Raw genomic sequence first — 24,205 nt, 5'->3', positions numbered from 1 at the left:
AAAGCTAGGGGCAGACCAATGCCCCTGGCCTAATTAAATTTCACCCAGAACGTCTGCTTGATCATACAAGTCAAAAGAAATGGAGCTCCTAGACACCACTTCTTGGCTGAGTTAGAACCAAAAACAAGTTGTCGGCACTAGTTTGGAGGTGAAGTCTTAAGTGATAACACAAAAGGCTTTTGGGCACTTGGTAGCCTTGAGGATCCTTAGAATGGAATGCTCATACACTTTAGATCTCCCGATGAATCAGGCAGAACAATGGAAAGTCGTAGGCCAAAGATTTGAATCATGGATGCGAAAGACATCTCCTGGACACCAAAGCATCTGAAGTTCCTAAAAGGTCACCTATCCAAATACTAGCCCCAACATTCTAACTGTGGATGCAAAAGACGACTCCTAGACGTCAACAACATCCGGTGTTCCCTATCAAGTACTGACCAGACCCAATCATTGTTAAACTTTGCTGACCGGACGAGAAGTGATATTTTCAATGGCATATTAATAAATAACAAGCACTTCATATTACCTTTTATTAGTTTCAACTTATGCATATATATTTCTCTTTTCATTACTGACACTGTATAAGACTGCATGACATTCAAAAGTTCCATACCAAATCCATATATTTTATTGACCTCAGTATTACTGTACAAAAATTCTAGAATGCAAAAATACACTTCCTACATCTGTATTCTTGTGTTTTCATACTTTCTGTTGGAGCACAATATAAAAATGCACTGTTCGGAACCAATATATGGTACTTCATACCTTACAAACTTTATTAACAAAACCGAAATGTCTAGTGTTCTGCTAATTCTATCACTCTGTGACAGTCAAGATTTCCTTTAGATTAATAATGAATAAAAAAATATCTAACTAAATTCTGAAAGGGGCAGGTTTACATTAAGCAAATGAAAGCACTTCAGCATTCAGGAAGCTTACTTACTGACCTAAAGACAGGGAGACAAACATAGCAAAGACAAACTAACAAATTACAGTACAGTACTCTAACATATCAAACCACTTTCAAAGAAGAGTACTTTAATGTCCAGCTGAGTCACAGGAAAAAACAAACTTTTGATTTTAACCCTAAATTTTGATCAAATGTCTTTGAAATATTAATCTCCGTGCTTTTACAATTGTTATAAAAACTTCTCTAAACAATAAACATCTAATATATCTCCACATTGCTTCGCAGAGGAGAAATATACAACATTGCATTGATGCATTGCAAAGACTGTCAAAGAAACAGTCGCGTACCTTAAACTACGTGATATACTACTATGCGCTAAAAGTACTAACAAGGTATCAACAATCCATACGCTGTACACACTAACAGACTTTAATTTGTACATCATTACAAAATATAGAAAATCAGTCATTTTATTTCCTATAATTACTACACACTAAAATGAGATAAAGCACCGAAGAACTCCATGGTACCTACAATGTGCTACCAAAACAATGAGCGTCTAAAAATTTACGTTAAAATGAAAATCATCTTACTACTGTATTCCCCATTCTAATGTAAAGAAAGAAATGAACTACTGACATCTACATGCAAACAAGAGTTATATCTAAATAATATGACTTAAGAAATCTAGCTCCTGTACTACTAGTAGTGTAACAAAAATTCATCAAAAAGTTTCACCAAGCTTTACATCTCATATTTAGTTTAAAAATCTTTTACTCTAGCACCATATATCTAAAAAAAATAACCATTATTTAAGCAATCAATATTAATTCAATCATCTAACAGGGATCCTGTTACATGGTACAATCTGCAATGTCTGCAGTATTAACCCATGAAAGGTGCAATTAACCACAAAAAACTACATTTTTTCACACCGTTATTCTCCAGTAATAATAGTCTACACATTGTTGTTGGTTTCCTTCCACCTAGCTGCACAATTTCTTCAACTTTATTTAGATCAAACTTTCACTTCACATCTGAGAACTAATTCTTTTGGTCAGCCATACAATTCTAGAACAAACTTTCTGGGGCTTCTTTGAAGTAATTTAGTCTCTCTTCATTTCATGTGACGTGTGAGACGAGACCTGTCTACATTTTTATGGGAACTTACTATGTAGTAACCTTCTATACTGTACATCAAACAGTCATCATTACTTGCATGGTTATATTGATTTGGCATGGGAAGAATCAAAGCGAACCCTAAAAGAGTTAAAAACGTTAACTCAGTTATGTGGTTAAACTATTTGTTAATAATATTAGTAATGGCATGGGAAGGAAATTAGCCTTTATATACATGGTTCTTGTTACTTCAACGAACGTTCACCTACCTCAACAAAATATTCAAAACGATAACTGCTTTTTGTCAAAAGAAGTAATTCATCCAACAGTTCTTAACTTCTTTTTAATATCTTAATCTTCTCAAATAATACAACTGATCCCTTTAATAAATTATGTTTTCTATGTGTACAGTTTTAAACTTTCTTCATTTTTGTACTATTTTTCCTTCCTTTCCAGAGCTAGTATGTTTAACTGCAGGTGTAGACAATTCAGGAAACACTGCCCTTACAAAACCTAAACTCTCTCTGGGATAAAAGACATAATAAAACCCCGTCCTACTTGTCTTCCGTTATTTTAAAATTGTACTGTATCTTCCAGCTATCTTCCTTACATTCCTCACTTGAGAAATAAGTAGTGAAACGAAAATTTCAATAATTAGCAATCATACAACAGTCATTCTCCTATACTAATTGTATAAATTGCACAGTCATTCAAACACACTTTGCTAATAACTTTACACTATTAGACCAAAAAGTAAGCTTCACTGCCTCAATGTTTTCACAGATGTTGAATGCCTTCACTTACCCACATACTTTAGATACAACAGATTATAGCACCACCCTGCTGTAAGCCATTAACCTACTCTGCAGTAATAATTTTACAATTTTGATGTCAGGAGTTGAAGAAAATCTTGGCAAAGTTTTATACACTCAAACACTGAAAATTACTACTGTGTGGTAATTTTCAGTTTAGTGATATTAGAAAGAATATATGACAGCATAAACAATCACTCAAACAAGAATGGACTAAAACAGGCATATATTAATGCAACCTAGCCACCTCAAAATCAAATTTATGTGAAAAATTTAATTCAACTTCTGAACATGTAAAAAAAAAAATAAATAAAAAATAGTCATCACCTTCTCCACAAGAACAACAGTATTATGCAGTCCTTTTAAACCATTAAAAATGAACTGGATCACGATGTCTGCAAAGTGTTTTCTACACATGACTACAACAGTAGGTAGAAGCTTTAAATTCACAGTAAGCATTTCCTGATACCAAAAGGTAAATTCTCACAATATTCCTAATTATTATTTCTATTCCCTGAATATCTTACAAAGGATTCCCTTTATGTCACAAGATATCTCAAATTTACAAATCTTTCTTTCCAAAGGGTCACATAATACTTTTAAGCCTGTATTATGGATCTAAAACTTTATTTAGGTATATTTGTGCATATACTCATAACATAATCTACACAGCATAGTTTTCTAAGGATAAACATTGCTATGCAGACTATTTGTTCTATTACTTTCCTCATATGTACATAATATAAGCCAAATTATTGCCATGCAAAAATACAGCTCTTGACTTCCTGAAATATTCTATACATATAATATTACCTACTTATAATTTTGACATTACTAACTACAAATCAAAGCCACTGACATGACACTACTAAACAGATATGCTACCCTCTCTGAATTTAGACTTCCCAATCAAAACATTAGCAAGGACTGAGAGTTCCTCTTCTTTGTATATCTGCTGCACTTCTTTTATCTTTTCAGGCAAATCATCACCTTGTCCAATCAGTACGCCCCGAGCTCCTAATCCTTCAACAGCTTTGTGATAGTCACAGTGCTGGAAAGAAAAAAGCATACACTAAAATATTAGGCAAAGCAATTTATGAATCAATTTATAAGTCTTATTCTAATATTAATATAAAGGGCTAAATACAAACGTACTTCTTGAATGAATTACTATTTGACAATTTGGCTTATGTTATATCAAAACCTACCAAATATAAAAAAAATTAATATAAAATTTACCATTCTAATAAACATTATATCACTTCATAGGAACTTCAACTCCCAAAGGGTGAAGAATATCATTCTTGATGGATACTAAATTTCCATTGTGCACCAGCATTATTTACTAAGCAAGCTGGACTACCTGGACTGGGACCTATAACCACACATAGCAACTGTTGTGTCATTAGATGAAGTTTGAAAGGAAAAGAGGAAAGCCCTCAGGTTTGTAAGTAAAGATATCTCTACACAAATACCAAGTAAAGCAATATAACTCCCTTTTAGGCAGTGCTGCTGACAGTGTGCTTCATGTGACATACTGCACATGGTACTGAAGTTCTTTATAACATCATCTGAGATCCAACTGCAATGCTCTTTGCCTTTTACTTTTCATCAGCACCATCTCTATTTAGCTATATTGGTACCAAGTCTACTTGAATGGTTTCATTCTTTGTTTTCAGATGGAAAAATCTGAACTTTAATGAACTGAATAACTTAGAGGAACAAATAGGCAACTTACTGCTAAATCACATCCTACGCTTGTGCCAAACATGGGGACTTGTTCTCGTGCAATCTGAGTCCAGCCAGCATCATTCCCAACAAAGGCTATGACTGGAGTCTTATGACGGGTATACGTGTCAAACTCGGATAGAGAGTAGCCAAGTGATCCATCACCATATATGATCCAGACCTGTAAAAAGAACTGTGTGTTATATACACAGAAAGGGGAGCTGAAAGTGGAACTACAGAGGAAGTATCTGCATTAGCTAGAGTATTAGCAGAGGAAAAAGCCAAAAACAGGGTAGGGATAACAACAGACGAGGGACCTGGAAAAGGAGAAATGGCAGGTTTGTGACCTGACCTCACCAACTGCTTTTGCAATATATCTGCTTCCCTTCTCTTCCTATATCTAATACTTAAAGTACTTAAAGCTATCAGCTGGACAATCAAATAATCAATTACATCATTACTATACCTCTGAATCTGGTCGACACAGCTTTGCCCCAAGGGCAAAGCCACCACCAACTCCCAAGGTACCAAAAGCTCCTGGATCCAACCAAGTCAGAGGACCTCTGGGCCTGTATAATAAAATTTTCATCTTACTTAACTTTCACTAATTAACTTAGGGCTAAGTTCGTATGATTACAGATCAAATAAAAAATATTTACAAACCAGGTCAGAAGTTTAAATTTCCTCTAGTTATAAAAAAAAAGTCCATCTTTCCCAAAAATGTTAGACTGAAGGCATAATAAGCTTGAAAATTTTCATGCCCCTTGTGACCTAATTACTACATACCTTCAAGTTAGGGAGGAATACTCAGCAATGATGTTAATTAGAGTACACACGTAGTAACTAAGAGTTGCAGTATGCTAAAAAAAATTATACTTCCATAATTCCAATGCTGAGAGGATTACCATGGATAAAAGCCAGTAAGAATCCCCCTTGTAATTTGGTTCTTTAAACTCAGGAAGACTGATTTAAAATAACATTCCAAAGACTATATCAACATGTAATTTAAGGAATATACCCAGATCCCCATTGGGAGGGAAGGTTTACCACTTATACCATGCTTTGTGAGGCGCACACTATGGCCACTGGGGTTTTGTTCCAAGGACCCTTCAGCCCCAGCTACATGACTCTGTGCATTTTACTTTTCATCCATTTCATTTGGTTTTTTTCCCTACTTGTCAAACTTCTTAAACTTTACATTGTTTGACAATTTAACTTTTCATTTGAGAACAAATGCTTTGGATGAGCCATGTGAGTTTTAAAATGTGATGCAGTGGTCTTCTTAAACTTCTAATAATTATTAAGCAAAATACAGTACACATAGAAATAATCTTCATTGCAGATAAAAAGGCTGCATCTTTTTTAACTCTTACATAATAAAGATTTTAAACATTTCTAAGTGAATTGCATCAAAATGTTCAAGACTGACATAATTTCTTTACATATTTTAATAACAACAACATAATTTCTTTGATTTCATATCAAAGACTTATCACTTCCAGATGATAACAATTGGAATCAAAATAACATTTTCAGGTCCAATACATATGAACATGTCATTCAACACTTTCTTTAGTGGTCATGGTTAGATAAGCCCATTACAGGTTTTAAAATTTCCTGTTTAAGTAGAAAATAAAACCCTCCTCATCTGGAGCACCCCAACTCTTACTTGTAGCATACCTGCCTTTTGCCTGTAAGCTAAAAAGTTTAATGGTAAACTCTTGGAAATATGGCTTTCTAATCAAGAATCGTCACTATGTTTGTTGAAGAGGCTGATTTTTAAATTCTTCATTCTGAATTATTTTTTACCTAAATTTTATCATCACTATGATTAACACTTTTCTGTCAGCATTTCCCTTTACTGTATTGGGTCAGAAATAAAATTAATTATCTTTTTACCATATTTCTTTATCATTGTTATTATCAAACTATAACTCATTATTCAATGGCACAGCTCCAAAGTATGGAAGTACTTATAGTTGTTCAAAATGTACAAACGCTACAGGATGAGAAAAATCAGTCTTTCAATTACTGCAAACTGCAACTGCAATTCTAGTACTATGTTGATAACCTTGGGCTTTGCATTGCTGATTTGTAATATCCCTTCAATCGATTAGGAAAACAATAAAGGTAATAATAATTTCTACCATAATTGGCCTGGTATTGTAGACAAGGAAATATATCACTGATTTTCTATAACGAAAACATACTTTATTTATTTCAGTTCCTAAGGCAACTCAGCACTTCCAAAACTGGGGTACAAAGCTGAAACTACAACATGTGGAATCTTTTAAGGTATCTTTTCATCCCCACCACGCCAAAAACTATTATTAACACTTTCTTAAGCAATCATTACTTTACATACAGATCTTCCCTATTCCATAGAAATTTTACTAGACAAGACGAGAGCACTAACCTGAGTATATAAGCAGCAGTAGCAACAAAGTCTCCACCATCAGCAACAAGAACTGCATCATCCGGCAAAAGTTTTTCGAGTTCCATAAAAACTTTCATAGGATTTAAATGCTTCTCGGGAATTTCTTCAGCCATCTTAAAAAGGAATAAAATGCAAAATTTACATAACGCTCAATTCACAGCGCATGTGTTTTCTTTGTTTTCTTCTGTAATAAGTGGTAATAAATGTACTGCCTGCAATGAAAAAGGCAAACCAATTCACAAGTAAAAATGTTTGTGCCCTGTGATGTTATGGTTCAAAATGACAGAACGATTAGTCTTTCAAAAAAGAAAGTTTCAACAGTCAATAAAATTAAGAAACCATGAAAAGACTTCAACTTTTTACATACTCACAACAAAATCATTCCATACTGTTCACACTATGTCTCTGAACTGGTTTCTTAAGACTCAAAAAGCAGAACACTGACAAAAAAATTGGGGTCTGCCTTCTCAAGGAATAGGAAAGCCTGCCTCTCCCTCTCTCTCTCTGAATGGCAAAATTTATCCACTGTACTGTTTTGAAATATTTTTCAGTAGAAAATTTTACATTTTTTATTTCTAACAGTAGATGACACAGAACCACAGAAAGGTTCTGCTGTTTTTCAATTTAGAACTAGTTAACAGATCCCATCATTAATTTCATTAATGAGATCTCTTCACTATTTACAAACTGAAAAACAACAGAAAACTTTTCAATAGTTCTAAATATTTATAAATAAAAAACAGCAGAAGCAGCTTTCTGTGGTTCTAAAAATCAAGTCTTTTGAGGTATATTTAGTGTTCTAAAGAGTGCCTGATTAATATTCAAGCTCAATTTTCATTCTCCGAAATACATAAAATAAATGGCTCGTTAGGCATAAGGAAATAATACTTAAAAGCTAAGGTCACATTCTAACGTTCAAGTATGAAAAAACAGGCCTAATTTTTGGCAGCTGCTGTGAGTCCTCAAAGGAGCTGCACTCTCACTGTCCCCCCAGGGTTGCGTAACACAGACAAACCAGTTTCAAAGAATAGTGTTGTTGGCACAGTGATAGAATATAAAGCACTGAGGACAGGAGGGTTCTATCTTCTGTCCACACAATGACTGCCTTGCTTTTTCCCTTCATCCTACTCACTCAGATGTGACAACTGCGTATGTCGGCTATCTTCCTCATTACACACCAGGTCTGTGCAAGATGAGTGTTCACCCCAGTCCCATGCCTTTTTGTCAGGGAAAGTGGGTGGGTTTGGGGGCTCACAGCGGCTGACAAAAATAGATTTTTCCTATGTCAGAACCTGTTTTTTTGATAGTGTAGAGTTTACAAAATAAATTGATAGATTGCTCAGTGACAAAATGGCTTAGCTTCTAATACATAAACCCAAATAACCCAGATAAATTTCTGGTCCAAAGTACAGTCACAGGTTATTAACCATTTTCTTTATTCTGGATACCCATTAGGGTTTGGCAATAAAGAACAGGAGACAACTCACAAACCTATTTATGTATTATTCTTTGTGGTTCTAAGGTGACTTACACAATTATGCCAGGTTTGGCTGTGGGATTGTTGCGCCTTCCCTGGCAACATCTCTGCATGACCACCACTCTCATGGAAATAGTGATTCAGGAATTTTTTATCCAAGGTGAAGTCACAGGTTATCACCTGTTTTCTTTATTCTAGATACCCACTAGGTTTGGCAATAAAGAACAGGAGAAACACTACCAATATATGTATTATCCGTTGTGGCAGACTTACCCAATCATGTTGGGTATGGCTGTGGGATTGTTGTGCCTTCCTCGGTTCAGGAATGCTACTGCTAATAACCACTCTGTACACTGAGACTTCTTTGAAGGATACATTTCCAAAGAAAGGAGAGAAGATCTGCCTTTTTAAGGAGGGAAACTAAAATAATTGTCAGCCTACGTAGTGTGAGTGGTTTGTTTGTGCTAAGGTGTAGGGAAAATAGGACCATCTGGGATGTTTGCAGTGACAACTAGGTAAACCTCAAGTGCTTGGACCCGGCAAAATATTTTATCCAAAATACTGAGTTCCCTTATCAGAAAAGGGAATGATAGGCCAGGAGACAATAGAAAATGAAACCTAAGTGTATGAGTAATGAAACAATATCTCTGTATAAGACAGCCCAGCTGCAAGATGATATTGCAGCTGATACTACCAAAAATTGCTGTACAGCCTAATTATATGCTATCTCACTTCAGTTGGCCAATGTAAAACTTCTGACGTTCATATAAAATCAAATATACAACCTAACAAAAATAATAAAGCATTGACATTTAAAAGTATAAGTTTGGGGCAAGTATAAAGAAACCTAATTGAGGAGACACCCAGTTGTATCCAAAATTTGGGCACAAGCATAAACATAAAAAAAACATGCAACAAACAACATGAAACTGAATCTTAGGCATATATCATTTATGAGAAAAATAACAAGACCCTGAGAAGAACAAGTAAATATAGACATAGTGTATTACTTTCTCATTCGTAGCTTCCTTTGCTTCGTCTCTCTCTCGGAGAGTTGCAACCCATTCTGGATCACACTTGTAGCCGATTAGACGAGAAGCCACATCTCGCACAAAAGTTCCCACGTCTCCTAAAACAGCTACAGTTGGCTTCCAAAACATATCAGCATTCTGTGAACAAATGAAGTAATGATAATGCACTATATGTATATAAAAAGAAAGAAAATAATAGTTCCTACGTCTCCTAAAACAGCTACAGTCGGCTTCCAAAGCATATCAGCAACCTGTGAACAAATGAAGTAATAATACTGAACTATATGTGTATAAAAAGAAAGAAAATAATGAACACCTGAAAAATGATACACTAAATTATTAGTGCAACAAAAGTATATCATAATAATTATATTTTGAAATCTACTCTTCTCTTTGTATGGTTGTATAGAAGTACAACAAAAGCATATCATAATGATTATATTTTGAAATCTACTCTTCTCTTTGTGTGCTTATATAGACATATAACCACTACAGTTATAATGATGAAGTTATAATGGCAAAAACTGTTTCATTTTTAAGTCATACAAAAATTTCATTGGAATATCTAAACACGTTGGGTCCTAATATGATCTTACCTTTCAAGAAGTCTAGAAATAAAAGGAGGATAGTAAAGGATCCAGATTATGAACCAGGGGCAGGATCATCACCAGAGAACTCTTTAAAAACTTCCAAAATATTACTGTATAAACATCATCAACTTAAAGTTTCTCACAACTAACTTACATTGCAAACCCATTTCCTAAAAAGATCCCTTTTCCAATTCACCTAAGCAGCATAATTAGACTAGTGTGGAAATGTCCATGCTATTTATTTCAAGTTGTACCCAATACTTGCCTACACTTTGCAGTGTCTTAGATTGCAAACGGAAGAAACCTAATAAAATTTTAGGAGATGGAAGTAATAATGAGAGGGTAAGGAGGGATATTTTAAGCTGAACCAGGGAATCTCTTATCACCAATGTTCGAGAACCCAACTGCCTGAAACACAGCTTCAAATGTGAAGCAAAGCCACTTCAGCAAGGCAATCTCTCACTGAGAAGGGTAATACAAATGTCACATCGAACAAAACCAAACTTTAAACAGACATTAACAAGCAAAAAAAAATCTGACCTAGGTCAAACTGCACTAACCTTGTACAGCTGTTCTTTATTACGATTTACAGCAATGATTTTAGCTTTACGTCCCAAACTTCGCCCATAACCCAATCTAAAATCACAAACGGCACCAGCGAGGATAATGACATCTGCTTCTTTGAGAGCATCTTTTCGACACTGCCTCATCTGTATAGCACTTTTCTGTCCTGTAATAAAATATGCGAGTAAACTGAAAAGCTCCACAATTAAGGGTACAGTAGAATACTATCAAATACAATATGTCTATCATGATTTACTGCTCTTGTTTCTTGGTAACTGTAACATCACAAACTGGTACATTTTATATCAAATATACCCTCTCCCTTATTTTTCATAAACAATACAACTATATCTCTTTATATCAGACTATATATTCATCTACTTTTTGAATGATTAACAATAAAAATTCTGTGTGTAATATTGCTTACCTAGCAGACCTCGTGACATTCCTCCAAGGAAGCATGGTATACCAAGTCTCTCCAATGACTTCCTTAAATCATCCACAGGTGTAGGTGGAAGGGTTGACTGGCTACCCAAAATAAACACTGGCTTTTTTGCTTTTGAGATAATCTGAGCACACTGGTCAACTGTTGAAAAAGGACCAGTCAGGCATTAATAAAAATGAAACAGTAAAGTGTTTTTGTGATCTCAGTATTTCAACACCTTTAAAATACATAGATTAATTGATGTACAATGTCTGGCTACAATCACATTAGTATTTGTCATCTAATACATCATAGTAGTTACAGATTTTCTTTCAATAAGATGCCGACAGGACAGTATAAAGGCATATTACTACATTATAAAGTTTACATTACATAAGTGCTTCTGTAAAAATCTGAATCACATAAAATAATATATATACTCAAACAAAAAGCCATAATGCACCGAATTTGTTCAATTATTATAAATCTATTATCAACCACCACTTTCCATATGGTTCCTCAAAAGACTTAAAGAAAAACCATGGAAATTTTGACAGTATCTTAAGTCTTCAAAATTATTTTTAGATTACAGAAATTTATTGAATCTTCATAAATAAAACTTCTGAATATTTACCAATGTGGAATAGCCCAAGACTGATCATAAAAATTAACTAATTACCAGATTTTAAATATTTACACAAAATATCAAGGGCCATCTCCTTTATACAAAGGGCTAACAGTAAACACTCACATTATTCAACTCTTCTGAACTGATTATTACAGCAGCTTACAACAGTTACCAATATAAAGCAAGCAATAAATTAAACTTACCTATGTCACTAGTAGCAAATGGTATGCTCAATTTAAGAGGCTTAGTGTCCCTGGGCTCCCAAGCACCAGCAAATAAGTTACAGATATAGTTATCAAGGTACCTGGAAAAAATATATATTCACTAATTTCATATAAAGGTTCTCTTGAGTCAGAGTTTAATGCAAGACTATAAAAGGAAAATCAAACAGTGGGCAGGCTGAATATTTGAAAATGAAATAAGACTGAAATTATTACATTGTATAAAGTCTGATACAATCTGTAATGCTATATGGACATAAATCCTGGTATGGATCTTGTAGACTGAAATTACATTGTATAAAGTCTGATACAATCTGTAATGGTATATGGACATAAATCCTGGTATGGCTCTTACAGTATATCTGAAAGATTCTGACAATTTGAGAATAAAGCTTTCAGAAAAATGTTAGATGTCTGACGGCAGGAGAGCGAGAAATGATACCATGAGTGAAAATCCAGAAGTTGCATACGTAATGTAGATAACATAATTAAGAAAGGGAGATGGATATGACTTGAACATGTTCTCTGCACAAACTAGGGGAGCTGAGACCAAGTGGGTAGCAGAGGAATTAGAAGTGCAAGACTGAGTTGAATAAGAACTACGAGAAGAAAGGCTGGAGATGAGTGGAGATTTGTGGGAGACAAAGCATAAAAATGACGTGAGTGGCTGAATTTCACAAAAGTCTTTTGTGTCACACAGCACTAGAAGTGATAATGATGAACTACATGACACCATACGTTAATATAATGGGCTGGCTACAAAAAAATTAACAAACAATTACAGCTATATTTATCACTCAATTTGGAATGACAAATTTTTTAATCAATTTGTATTTTTCATAGCTAACAAACCTGTGGTCTTAACTCTGACGCTTGGAAGGGCTGGCAGAAACTGGAGGCTGGGATGATTCTTGAGGATGCATGATCAACACAAAAGTACACAGCACACAAAAACACAGAATCACCCGAAAGCTCAAGCAAACACAAGCACAGACAATTTTACCGGTTTCCAACTGGCGATAGAAGAATTATCCATAAGTTAAGACCCAGGTTTGTTCCGCATATGAACAAAATACATTTCTTCACAAAATCATCTACTACAGATCTCTCATTCATGATCTGAATGTCCTAGACTCATGTTAGTATGTCTTGTAGACATAAGTAGATGAGCCTGAGGCCTTGGACCAATTGGAAAGTAGTGACTATCCATCACATTTTTTGTGCCTGTGGTGCTGTACACAAATATAACAATGTCCCCAGCAATCCCTGTTGCCTATCATTCCCTTGAACCCAAGACCCTGGACAGGTGGTCAGGAGGTTCCCAAATGACCATACCTAAGGCACCCTAATCTGCTTTTGCTTCAGTTAATTCTGCTTCTCATACGAGGGAACACATTTATCCACCTCATGCAGGAGGAGGATTCTACAGGGTCATGACTGGGTCTATGAGACATTTAATTTGCAGCTACTGCAATACTTGAAGAAAGAAGCTTCTGCTGTGGTGGAGCTGAGGTCACGAAACTTTTAAACAGACATAGCAGCAAACTGTATGACCTCAAGATAGCCACTGAGACTAAGGCCATCCTGGCAGACATCACGCTACTAATGGAAGATATGGGGATCTCCAAGGGCTATAAGTGTTCTATGATTGCCAAAAACACCTGGGACTACTTGGGTGTATTTTATACCAGAAACGTGCTGCCTAAGTACCTAAACAAGATGAGCATCTTTAATGGCATGCAAACTAGATATCGTTACCTTTACCAAAATGTTCCAGTAACAATCTAGATAAGTATGCAGTAATACCTTGACAAATGGTTACATGTAAAACAAAAGATTTGTGTATGTGCATGAAAATGAAAAAATATGCAATGGCACAAAAAACATGATCAGATTTCTCTGAGCTCTCTAAAACCATACCAACTTATGATCCTCTGAACCAAGGACTTCCCTCCACTAGATGCTCCAATTTCCTTAGCTACAGTCTCATACGGGTAAAGGACATCAATGGGGAATTCAATGAAGACAGGACCTAGAAAGAAATAAAAATACTGTAGTTTATAAAACTTTGTACGAGCTACAACACATTAGAGTACAGATCTGGAGAGATTACAAATATGAAAGCAACAATAAAAAATATAAAGGTAATTTCAGACTCCCTAATCATAGGAATTGTATTTTATGCAAACTTTTATCTGCTGATGACAGACAAGGTGAATCCTTCAAAAGTGACAATATTAATGGTGGGATATCAATGATGGTCACTGAGGAGAGGGAGAGGAACCACCAACTCACTTAATAGAGCTAGTACCATTCTTCTGCTTTCAAATTTCAAAAAGTCCAACCTAATGGATCAAGAGGCACGCCTACAAATACAGTAAATAAATTAATGATTACTTATCGCAGTGGTTCTCAATAATGCACAAGCCTTAGCATTTTAAATTTTAAGCCTAATATTTTTCATAAACAAAAATAAAATATGGCTTAATGCTTGCATTCCCCAAGACCAAAAGAGTGAGTCTGTCATTCACTGGCTTGAAACCTGGTAGTGACTCCTCAAGGATGATGTAGGTCATGTTTGGCATTTTTACCAAATGGTCATGTTTGGCATTTTTACCAAATCAAGTACTGTACAGTATATCTCACCACAACTGAACACTTGTTGGGGAACAGAGCCCTCTGCCTATACATATTCCTTAAACTCTTGAACATATTTCTTGGCAGGATCTTTGTCAGAACTGGCAGCCTCCCCAAACCTCAGCACTGGATATGCCACTTCTTTTAAATTTCTCACACTGCCCATGACTGGCTTTAAAAACTTGAGTATTAACTGCATCAGCACTCATTCCATGGGTGTTTTTCAAGTGATCAACTTGCTATTGTTTTGCCTTTTCACAAATGATGGTCTTAGAAACACTATCCCTGGCTAACTGTTCTTAATTTATCCAAATTAGCGACAATTTCTCAGATTTTTCAGTTGTTTATGACCTTGGTTTTGTAACAGGTTTTGCTCCCTTAGCAACAACCGCTACTTTGATGACCTCTTTACACTGGAATATTGTGGAGACTGTAGATTTTGGCATACAAAATTCCTCAACAAAATCAGTGACATGAATACCTCTTGCAAATCTTGCTAGGAGTTTCTTTTAAATCTCTACCATTTTTCTATTTTTCTTTTAGGTTTGATATCATCTCTAACTTTCTTAGGCCCCAGGGGGATTTATTTGTACTGAAATCACCAAAAATAAAAATGACAAAAGTTTACTTGAGTTGTGAACTGAACAACAGCTGCAAGTTAACTGACCACTTTCCATTTGTTTCACAGCCGGGGGTGTACAAATTTGCCACACAAAATGAAAACTGTAATGAAGAAAGCTCAATGATGAGGATAGTGAATGCTGGAAAAATGGTAGCAAAAGTGGATGGCGGAAATATTGGAATGGAAAATTTCAACATGTGTTGTGTACAGGCAGTCCCAGCTTATCAGCAGGGGTTCAGTTCCCGACAGTATGATGATAACCGGAAATCTTCAATAACCGAAAATCAGCGACAACAGTGCTTATCAGGTTATCGGCGCCACTGTTAAGTAGGGATCGGCGCCGATAAAACCGGAGATCGGGGCCGACAAGCAGAGATCAGCACATATCGGCACCAAAAATCCAGTTATCGTCATCGCTAGACAGGCACCATAAAACCGGATCGCCGATGACCGAGGGACTGCCTCTACAGGAGACTTAACAGACACTGAGGAGTACAATGTGGAGTTGATATACTGTTCCAATATGAAACGACATGTGATAGAGGTGGGATGAAACTGTAAAAGTAAAATAACATTAAATGATCCTAGGAATACAGATGTTCTTGGTACATGCTTCACAGAGATCAGGAGAAACAAGAATTTTTAAAAATGTTATTATACACAACGACAAAAGTAGCTACTCGCACGATCCTCCTGCACAACGAACAACTGGTGTGAAGATGAGCTGGCACAGCCAGACTACCTGGAAAACTGAGAAGATAAATGCAAGCACTTAGTGCCAGGCAAGCACCCGGTGCTAATTCTTAGCAAATTTTGTTGAATACAATGGGGTTATCATCACTAAATTTTATTACCATACCAACCTGGTGTTCCTGACTGGGCTTCTTTCAGAGCTTTCTGAACAGTAGGAATAATGTCTCTTACACAGGTCACAGTGGCGTAGAATTTGCAAAGAGGTTTAAACAAGGAAATCTGATCAATGTCCTGCAAAGCTCCACGACCCTTTAGGATTGAGGCAGCAGCTCCACCTGGAGAAAAGTCACAAAAAAATATTAGGGATTTTACCTGCATAAATACCTATTCTACCAATAAGCACAAAATGAACAATACACATCAAATTTTCACTTTTTAGCTAAAGAAATGAAATACCCTTCATAGAACCAAACTGTCTACTTGGCAATGTATGTAGGTCTAAAAGGAAAATGTCACAATCATGCGCAAATCAACTTCAGCCACTCTTGCAGATTTTGTCTAACCTTGGAACAACTCCCTCAATTTGTCATAAAGGCACACATCTGTACAGCTATGTTCTAAACAGATCTCATGGGCTTCCTCATGAATCAAAGATCCAGAAAAAATTTACAACATTTTCCCCTTTTCAAGCCTGTTATAACATCAAAATCCTGTTTTAGAAAGAATGTTTTCGAACTTACAAAATGCTTTCTGTAACTTCATCTGATATGTTGGATAACATGGGAAACCATTTAATAAAACTGCCACTTTATCACACAACTATTAAAAAGGTTGGTTTCTATCAATATGGCCACCTCTATGCATGCGTACCGGAGGTATGTAAACAGATGGTGCAAGAGTGGAAAAATCAGGTCTACCAACAAAATCAACCATTGTATGTGTACAATCTTAATACAGCCAGCTACTACAATTTTTTTGACAACTGTATGTCACTGTTTTAAAAATGTCAATATTTTAAAACTGTATGTCACTATTTTAAAAACGTCAATATTTTAAAAATGGCACTTGGCATGTTTCTTGACTGAAAAGCTCATATATACCTAAGAGTAACAGTCGTAAAAGGGTAATCTAAGATGGCTTGGGGTGTTTCGGGATGATGGTTTGGGGTGTATTTTTGTTTGAACTGATATTAAATTGTTTTAGTATGATAATTTACGGTATTTTTTGTTTGAACTAATAAATTAGGCAGTGAACTTTTAAAATAGACAGTTCTACGCACTTGAGTTTAAGAGGTACAGGGTATTTTGCAGTTATAAGCATTTTTAGAAGTGATTTTGCATTTCCGCAGATTTTGAGTTTTGCTGTGGGTTCTGGAACCTGTCCCCATGAAAAATTAGGAGGGCACTATATTCTAACCAGCCTTTCTAGACTCAGCATCTGTTTACTCTGGCAAAAATGCATCAGTAAAACGTTGCAAATTTCTTATCTGATTGAAAACACTGTGATATCCACCTTAACTGTTACAATCATTTTTTTTCTATATGCATACAGTACCTATCAAAAGAACAGGACTTTCGGCCATCTGAGCATTCTTGACTGCTGTAACAGTGTTGGTAAGCCCAGGACCAGCAGTTACTGCAGCAACACCAACTGTGCCAGACATACGAGCTACAGCATCTGCTGCAAATACTGCCGCCACCTGTTAACAGACAAAAAAAAAAAATATGACAGAGCATAACAAAAACTTTTTCTACTGAATACAGAAATACTGAAGGTTTTCATCATCTCCATGAGAGTTTTTTCCTCCTAGTTGAGGGGAAAGGAAAGGCAATAAAGGAAAAAGAAATGCACATCAAAATGTAATCCACAGCAGAGAATTCATTTGTCTCGTGTAATAAATAAACTCTTCTAACTTTTAGAATAATTTACAGTAACTTCACCAGAACCCTGGGTGGCTGTACTAAACTGGATTAGCAGTAATTTTTAAGTAATATGTATTTTTTCTAGGTATTCGAACCGTAGCTTTACAAAAGTATTATGTATCCAGTGCATCGCATGTGTCGACTGTGTACTGACTAAAACAACCAGCGACTATCACAGGTAGGCCTGGAGCATCTGCCCTGACCTCTGTCGGCCTACTTCAGGCATTGTAGGGTCCAGCCCGATTGCAAACCCCTCGCCCAATTGGTAGACCCGGAACAAAGAGGGGTGGCAGAGGTGGTCCTTTACAAAAAGCCACAGTTTGTATACCTAAGAAAAGTAAAATTTACTTTAAACTTTGGTATTTGTTCCTGTAGGGAAACAATTCACAATGAAGTCTCATTCCTGAAGTGGGAGTGCCCCGGATTCCACCGAGCTCCCTTGGTTGGCTCTCCACACCCCCTAATCTCCAGAATACTATCCTCCCAGGCCAGAGGCCTACCCTGACAACTCACTCTCCCTCAGGAGAGGAGCAGCATAGCTAACACCTGACAAAGATTCATACTGGCATATCACATAAAATACAAAGAATACTGTACTAAATCATACCTCATGGCGAGTATCTACAATCCTTATTCCAAGCTTCTCTGATGCCACAATAATAGGAGAAATGTGGCCTCCAGGTAATGTAAATATATATTTTACACCATGAGCGTGAAGAACTTCCGCCACTAATTCACCTCCATGACGTTTGCTTTTCCTGTCAACCTGTAAGACAGTATTTGCTATCAGGCTGTAAAAACCAATAAGACTTATTGAATATTTGTGATTTCATAGATCTTCATTACAGGATCCATCATACTAAACAACCTTACAAAGAGCTAAAATTAAGCAAGTAAATTCTTGAGTCATTTACTCAGTCTGAAATTGAAATTTCACACTTTACTCAAAATAAGAAGACAATACATTTCAGGAATGGTACATAAGTCTCCAATTTTTTTCTTTACAATTTTTCTTTACAAGAGTGCACACTACCTATCATAAACCATTAAAATGCTGTCATTAGTGGGTCAACATTTTTTCAAGAAAACTGCATTTAATACCTATCATAAACGATCAAATTATCCTGTAATATCTACTCCATAAGACTATCAAAGGTATATCAAACTTGACTCTTACTCACCGGATGAGCCCATATGTAGGGCAAGTGGAATTTGGAAAGAATGGTTCCTATCCCCAGGCCTAAAACAGCAGTGGATATGAACAGCAGTAAGTGAGCATAGAGTGCCTCATCCATCATTAAAAAGGTCACTCTAAGAGGTCTGCTGCAATTCCTGTAAAAGACATTTCTGGTATGAATCTCTTGTACAACAAATCTGCTACCTTAGAATGTGCAAAGCTTGCCAAACAACTAACTTCATAATTACCACACTGAAACAACAATACTACAATAGTGTTAACCATTTCTAATAGGTGAAACACATGACTGCAAATTGAAACAAGACAGATGAAAACAAATTTTCAAAATAAAATTTATCTGGATACTTACTTACTGTTAAAGATAATTTATATCTCCAAACCGATAGGCGAGTCGGCATTCAAACAAAATAAAAGTTCGAATGGCCGCCTGGATGACTGTCTAGTACACCTGTTCTCCACCAGGTGTATTTCGAATGTTTTAGCTCTTGTCAGAATTCTCCCTGACAACTCACTAAGTTGTAGGGAGGCTGGGTGAGGTCTAATTCAACAGTAGGTAAGTATCCTAATAATGTGGTATTTTATTAAGAACATTTCTATTATTTGGGATGTATCTTAAGGTGCATACACACTGCGCTGATGTTTCGTGCCATATTGGCATGTTAACACGAAACATCAGCGCAGTGTGTATGCACCTTTACTGTTAAAGACAGCTGATTCCCACATCGAGAAGAGGATGGTGGGTGGTGCAGCTAGACTAAAGGTTTCTTGCATGAAACACCAAACAATCTTACCTGATCTGGAATCTTTTCTGGATCTTACTGCCGTCAGAAGCTGGATTCCATCAGGGAGCAAGGCTTTCGTATGTGTTCCATGAAAAACAGCCTTACGGAGAAAACCGCTTAAATTCAGCCTGGGTCCGAAAGCCCTATAAAACGACAGTCAACTAACATTAAATACCTTAATGACATCCAGGTACAGTCAACCCCCGGTATTCACGGGGGATGCGTACCACACCCACCCGCAAATACCAAAACCTCAAAAAATGCAGAGACGTCTTCACATGACTGGCCAAAAGCAAAGTGAAGCGCAGATTGACGAGTGGGTGGGGGTTCCCGCCCAACCACCGGTAGTTAATGACCTTGTCTGCAAGTTAAACGGCTGTTCCAGGTTGCGTCCGCAAGCTAAACCCTAGCTGGCATCAGCAAGCTAAATCCTATGTAAAGACCGGAGGTTTGTATGTGTAGGAACAATTAAGTTATTAGACAAAGGGTATTTTTTGGATTATAATTCAGAAGAGTTTCTATAGAACTTCTAGATTGGATTGGATTGGATTCATGGAATTTAAGCTACAAAGCCAAGCACTGGCCCTACTTTAGCCATTCAGCACTAAAGAAAATGAAGAGGGAGTTGGAGTGGTTGGTGAGCAAGATAGAGACCCAAGAGGTTGAACAGCACTTCTTTGCTAGCAAAAACTACAAAATTCTGTGATGGTACATCCACAATAATTTTTATGCCAGATCCTATTACACATAATTTTGCTGCGAAAACTGAATTATGGTCAGGCAGGGAAAACTGGTAAGATTTTTGCGTGATGTGGCTTCAAATCCTATGTCTTATGAAGATTTCAACCTAGGCCTATCTGTGTATATTGTACGGTATGAACCTTTATGTCTTATATATTCTATTGCATGTTGTCTATGATGTTCTAGGATACAGTATATGTATAGTTTTTGGATAATTATTTTAAGTGTGTACAAGTTCATCCCTTATGCATAACTTAAGAAGGTGGTTCTGTTATTGGAAGAAATTTTATATTTATATTTGTTGATCCAAATGACTGAGCAGAAGACCCGAAGTTTCCTGTTGTGCCGGGTGGCGAATAGATCGATGACTGGATGTCCCCATTGGTCAAACAACCTTTCCGTGACTTCCGGTGAAGGGACCACTCTGTTCCGATCCTGATCCTGGCGGCTGAGCTTGTCTGCCACCACATTCCTCTTGCCTGGAATGTACCTGGCTGACAGCTCTACTGAGTGAGCCAGCGCCCACTTGTGTACCTGCACTGTCAACTGGTGACGCGGGAGGGATACTAGACTCCCCTGCTTGTTGACATACTCCTACTAAGAGGTCCCTGTTGTCCACCCACCAGTCTAGGTCCTCTCTCACCTCCTCGGAAAGAGGAATGAGAAAGATTCCACTGGGAAAACAGCTCAAAAGCAGTCAGGGAAGAGAGTGAGAAACACGTCTGCAGCGCACGACGGCCGAAAACAAATTGGAATGTTTACATCCGAGCAGGCGGTACTCCCGCCTTCTGCCTCCCAGACAACAGTTAACTGCCTAACCACCTTGTTCGAAAGTTCAACGGCCGCCTCCAGCTTCGCTTAAAGTAATTTCTAATGTAAAGGACCGACAGTTTGTATATCATGTTGGAACAATCATGAATCATCAGCCAAAAACGGCCTCATATAAGAAACTTAACACTATCTAAATGCGCCGAAAGGCTACCAAATATGAGACTGCTTCATCAATTGGGTGAAATGAACAATCGGAAAAGCAACGAATTCCAAATAAAGCTGCTGCTAACAACTGGTGTACAGCCGTCAGCTGGCAGAAACAAACTGAAGCTCTTTGCTGAGTTGTTCCTCTCTTTCCCTGAAAGTGGGCGGGGCAAGTCACCTACCCTAAACAAATAGCGCAACCCGTGAATTTCAAAATTTTAGCTTCCGTGCGAGTGGAAACTATAGCTATGTAATCACTAGGTAAGTTACTTATACACAAAATTGGCAATTCTACAGAAGAGCTCTCCTGGAGATATCGTTTATCATAAAATTTTTTTTTACTGAACTATGTGGAAAGGGGTGTGTATAATGCAGTACAAATATGACAATATGAGAAATTTACCGAGATAACCTGAGAACTTTACCGTCCTTTATTTATGTTTTTATTTTCATCCCTGAAGGGCTGGTACAGCACTAAACACAGCTTTTCCGTAGAATTACCCTTATAAGACTTTACGGAAACTGGGCCTATGGACTTTCTTATTTCTTAAATGTTATGAGTGTGGATTTTAAAATTTGACCTGAGGTAATAGGAAGCCTATCATAGTTCCTAGGCCCTTTGCCCTTCAAATAGCTGCTTTCTTGTGTAGGATAAAGAGCAAAAGACTCCTAGCTTTGGGAGGGTGCCTTTGGCAAGGGAACCAGTTTAAGAAGTTGGTAATACAGGCAGTCCCCGGGTTATGACGGGTCTGGCTTACGACGTTTCGAGGTTACGACGCTTTTCAAATATATTGACCCGAAATTATTTCCTGGTTTACGACTCAGTTTCTGCCGTTACGACGGTTACGACGCTGATCCGACGGAAGAAATATGGCTACAAAACGGCAGAATAATAAATATTTGGATTTTTTTTTTATGAAAAACTCAATAAAAATGCAGTCTACATCATTTTCAATACACCCAAAGCATTAATATTAAGGTTTTCTTAGGATTTTTTGACGATTTTCGACGATTTTTCAGCTTACGACGCGGCATAGGAACGGAATGCCCGTCGTAAACCAGGGACGACCAACGCAGAATAACTGTGCATCCGTCATTCTGCCAGGCCCAATAGAGTCCAGGAGAAGGAAAGCCCAAACCCATACCCCCAATAGGGGCAGGGATCAGTGCCCTTGGTAAACATTAGGTTAGTATTAGGTTAGGTGAAAATGTACCCTTAGGGCTTTCCAATGTTTAATGTCACTTGAGAAGGGGTTCCAGTTCATGGGCCCTACGCTAGGTTAGGCAGGGAAGGTCTGGTTAGGTCAGGAAATGGCATTCTAAGAAAGGACAGGCTTGTTTTGTCTGCGGAACCTGCTCCTAGCCTAGCTTATGTCAAACCAGGTCACCTAAGGTAACCGAATCGAATATAGAATTTAGACCAAAGGCCAAGCACTAGGACCTACGAGGTCATTCGGCGCTGAGACAGAAACTGACAGTCAAAGGTCAGAAAGGCGTAACAGGAGAAAAACCTCAAAAGCAGTCGCGCTTGAATTGATAGTTAGGAGAGGGCGGAGGAAGGTAAGACGGCGGAAAGAGACTATGAAAGGAGGTACAGTAAAAGGAAAGAAAGGGGCTGAACTCTTAAATAATGCCTACAGTGAACGGCAAGAGGTGCACTGACCTCCAAGGTAGCGCTGGACCAGCTGACCTTTATGGCACGACCTCCAACAAATTAACCATGACTGGGTTCATAACAAGAGGTCAATGTCATGAACAGAGGTCAATATCATAAAAAAGGGTCAATGTCATAAAAATGAGTTAAATGTCACAAAAATGAGTTAAATGTCACAAAAAGAGGCCAATGTCATAAAAAGAGGTAAAAAGAGGTCAATGTCATAAAAAATGAGTTCAATGTCATAAAAAACGAGTTCAATGTACTGACCGATCGTGACCTCCCGTGTAGAGGATAGCCGGGATGTCTTGTCCTACACTGGAGCGCGTGATGTCATTCAGCCTTCCTACGATTAATACTACAAAATCGGACGAACGTTTCACCACGGGCCAACAGACAACACATAACAAGTCTCTGGTACAAATGAACTGCCAAAAATGGTCGCCAGTCGCTAGGCATGAACAATTATCTCATGCCGAAGTCCAACGATAACGAGAGTCATGGTGATACGGACACGAGATCAGATGATCATCTGGTCTCTGCTGCAGAAGGATTTTAGTCAGGGCCTCAGGACTCGGGAGACGTTTTTTTCGCTACTGTAATGGATCAAAATAAAGTTTTGGACGTGGTTAACTCATTTTTTTAGGGTTGTTAGAATGGTAAAATATTATTTTTTTTTAGATTAGGGCTAAAATATTCATAAGTATCATGAATTGTGCCGACTACTGACGATGAATTATCAGAATTTTTGCATGGACCTGCACGCAGCTGAATGCTCGCAGAAGTAGCCTCAACATAAAAACAATTTATTGTATTTAGCATATATATATATATATATATATATATATATATATATATATATATATATATATATATATATATATATATATATACTACTGTATATATATATATATATATATATATATATATATATATATATATATATATATATGTATATATATATATATATATATATATATATATATATATATATATATATATATATATATATATATATATATATATATATATACTGT

General features: G+C 36.9%; 1 protein-coding gene across 1 annotated transcript; it reads right to left on the bottom strand.

The window, feature by feature from the left end:
* Positions 1-516: 516 nt before the first annotated feature.
* LOC136839654 (2-hydroxyacyl-CoA lyase 2-like) lies at positions 517-23,793 on the bottom strand. Its single transcript, XM_067105975.1, has 14 exons — positions 23,439-23,793; positions 19,000-19,150; positions 18,426-18,584; positions 17,451-17,595; positions 16,067-16,231; positions 13,865-13,976; positions 11,927-12,027; positions 11,099-11,257; positions 10,668-10,837; positions 9,497-9,655; positions 6,989-7,122; positions 5,039-5,141; positions 4,583-4,753; positions 517-3,895 (listed from the first exon to the last, which is right to left on the bottom strand). The coding sequence occupies exons 2-14, from the start codon at positions 19,114-19,116 to the stop codon at positions 3,713-3,715; spliced, it is 1,878 nt and encodes a 625-aa protein (XP_066962076.1). The 5' UTR covers positions 19,117-19,150; positions 23,439-23,793; the 3' UTR covers positions 517-3,712.
* Between the last annotated feature and the right edge of the window lie 412 nt (positions 23,794-24,205).

Source organism: Macrobrachium rosenbergii, chromosome 6, assembly GCF_040412425.1.
Source record: "Macrobrachium rosenbergii isolate ZJJX-2024 chromosome 6, ASM4041242v1, whole genome shotgun sequence".
NCBI classification, from domain to species: domain Eukaryota; kingdom Metazoa; phylum Arthropoda; class Malacostraca; order Decapoda; family Palaemonidae; genus Macrobrachium; species Macrobrachium rosenbergii.
This window is presented reverse-complemented; position numbering and strand designations above follow the sequence as displayed.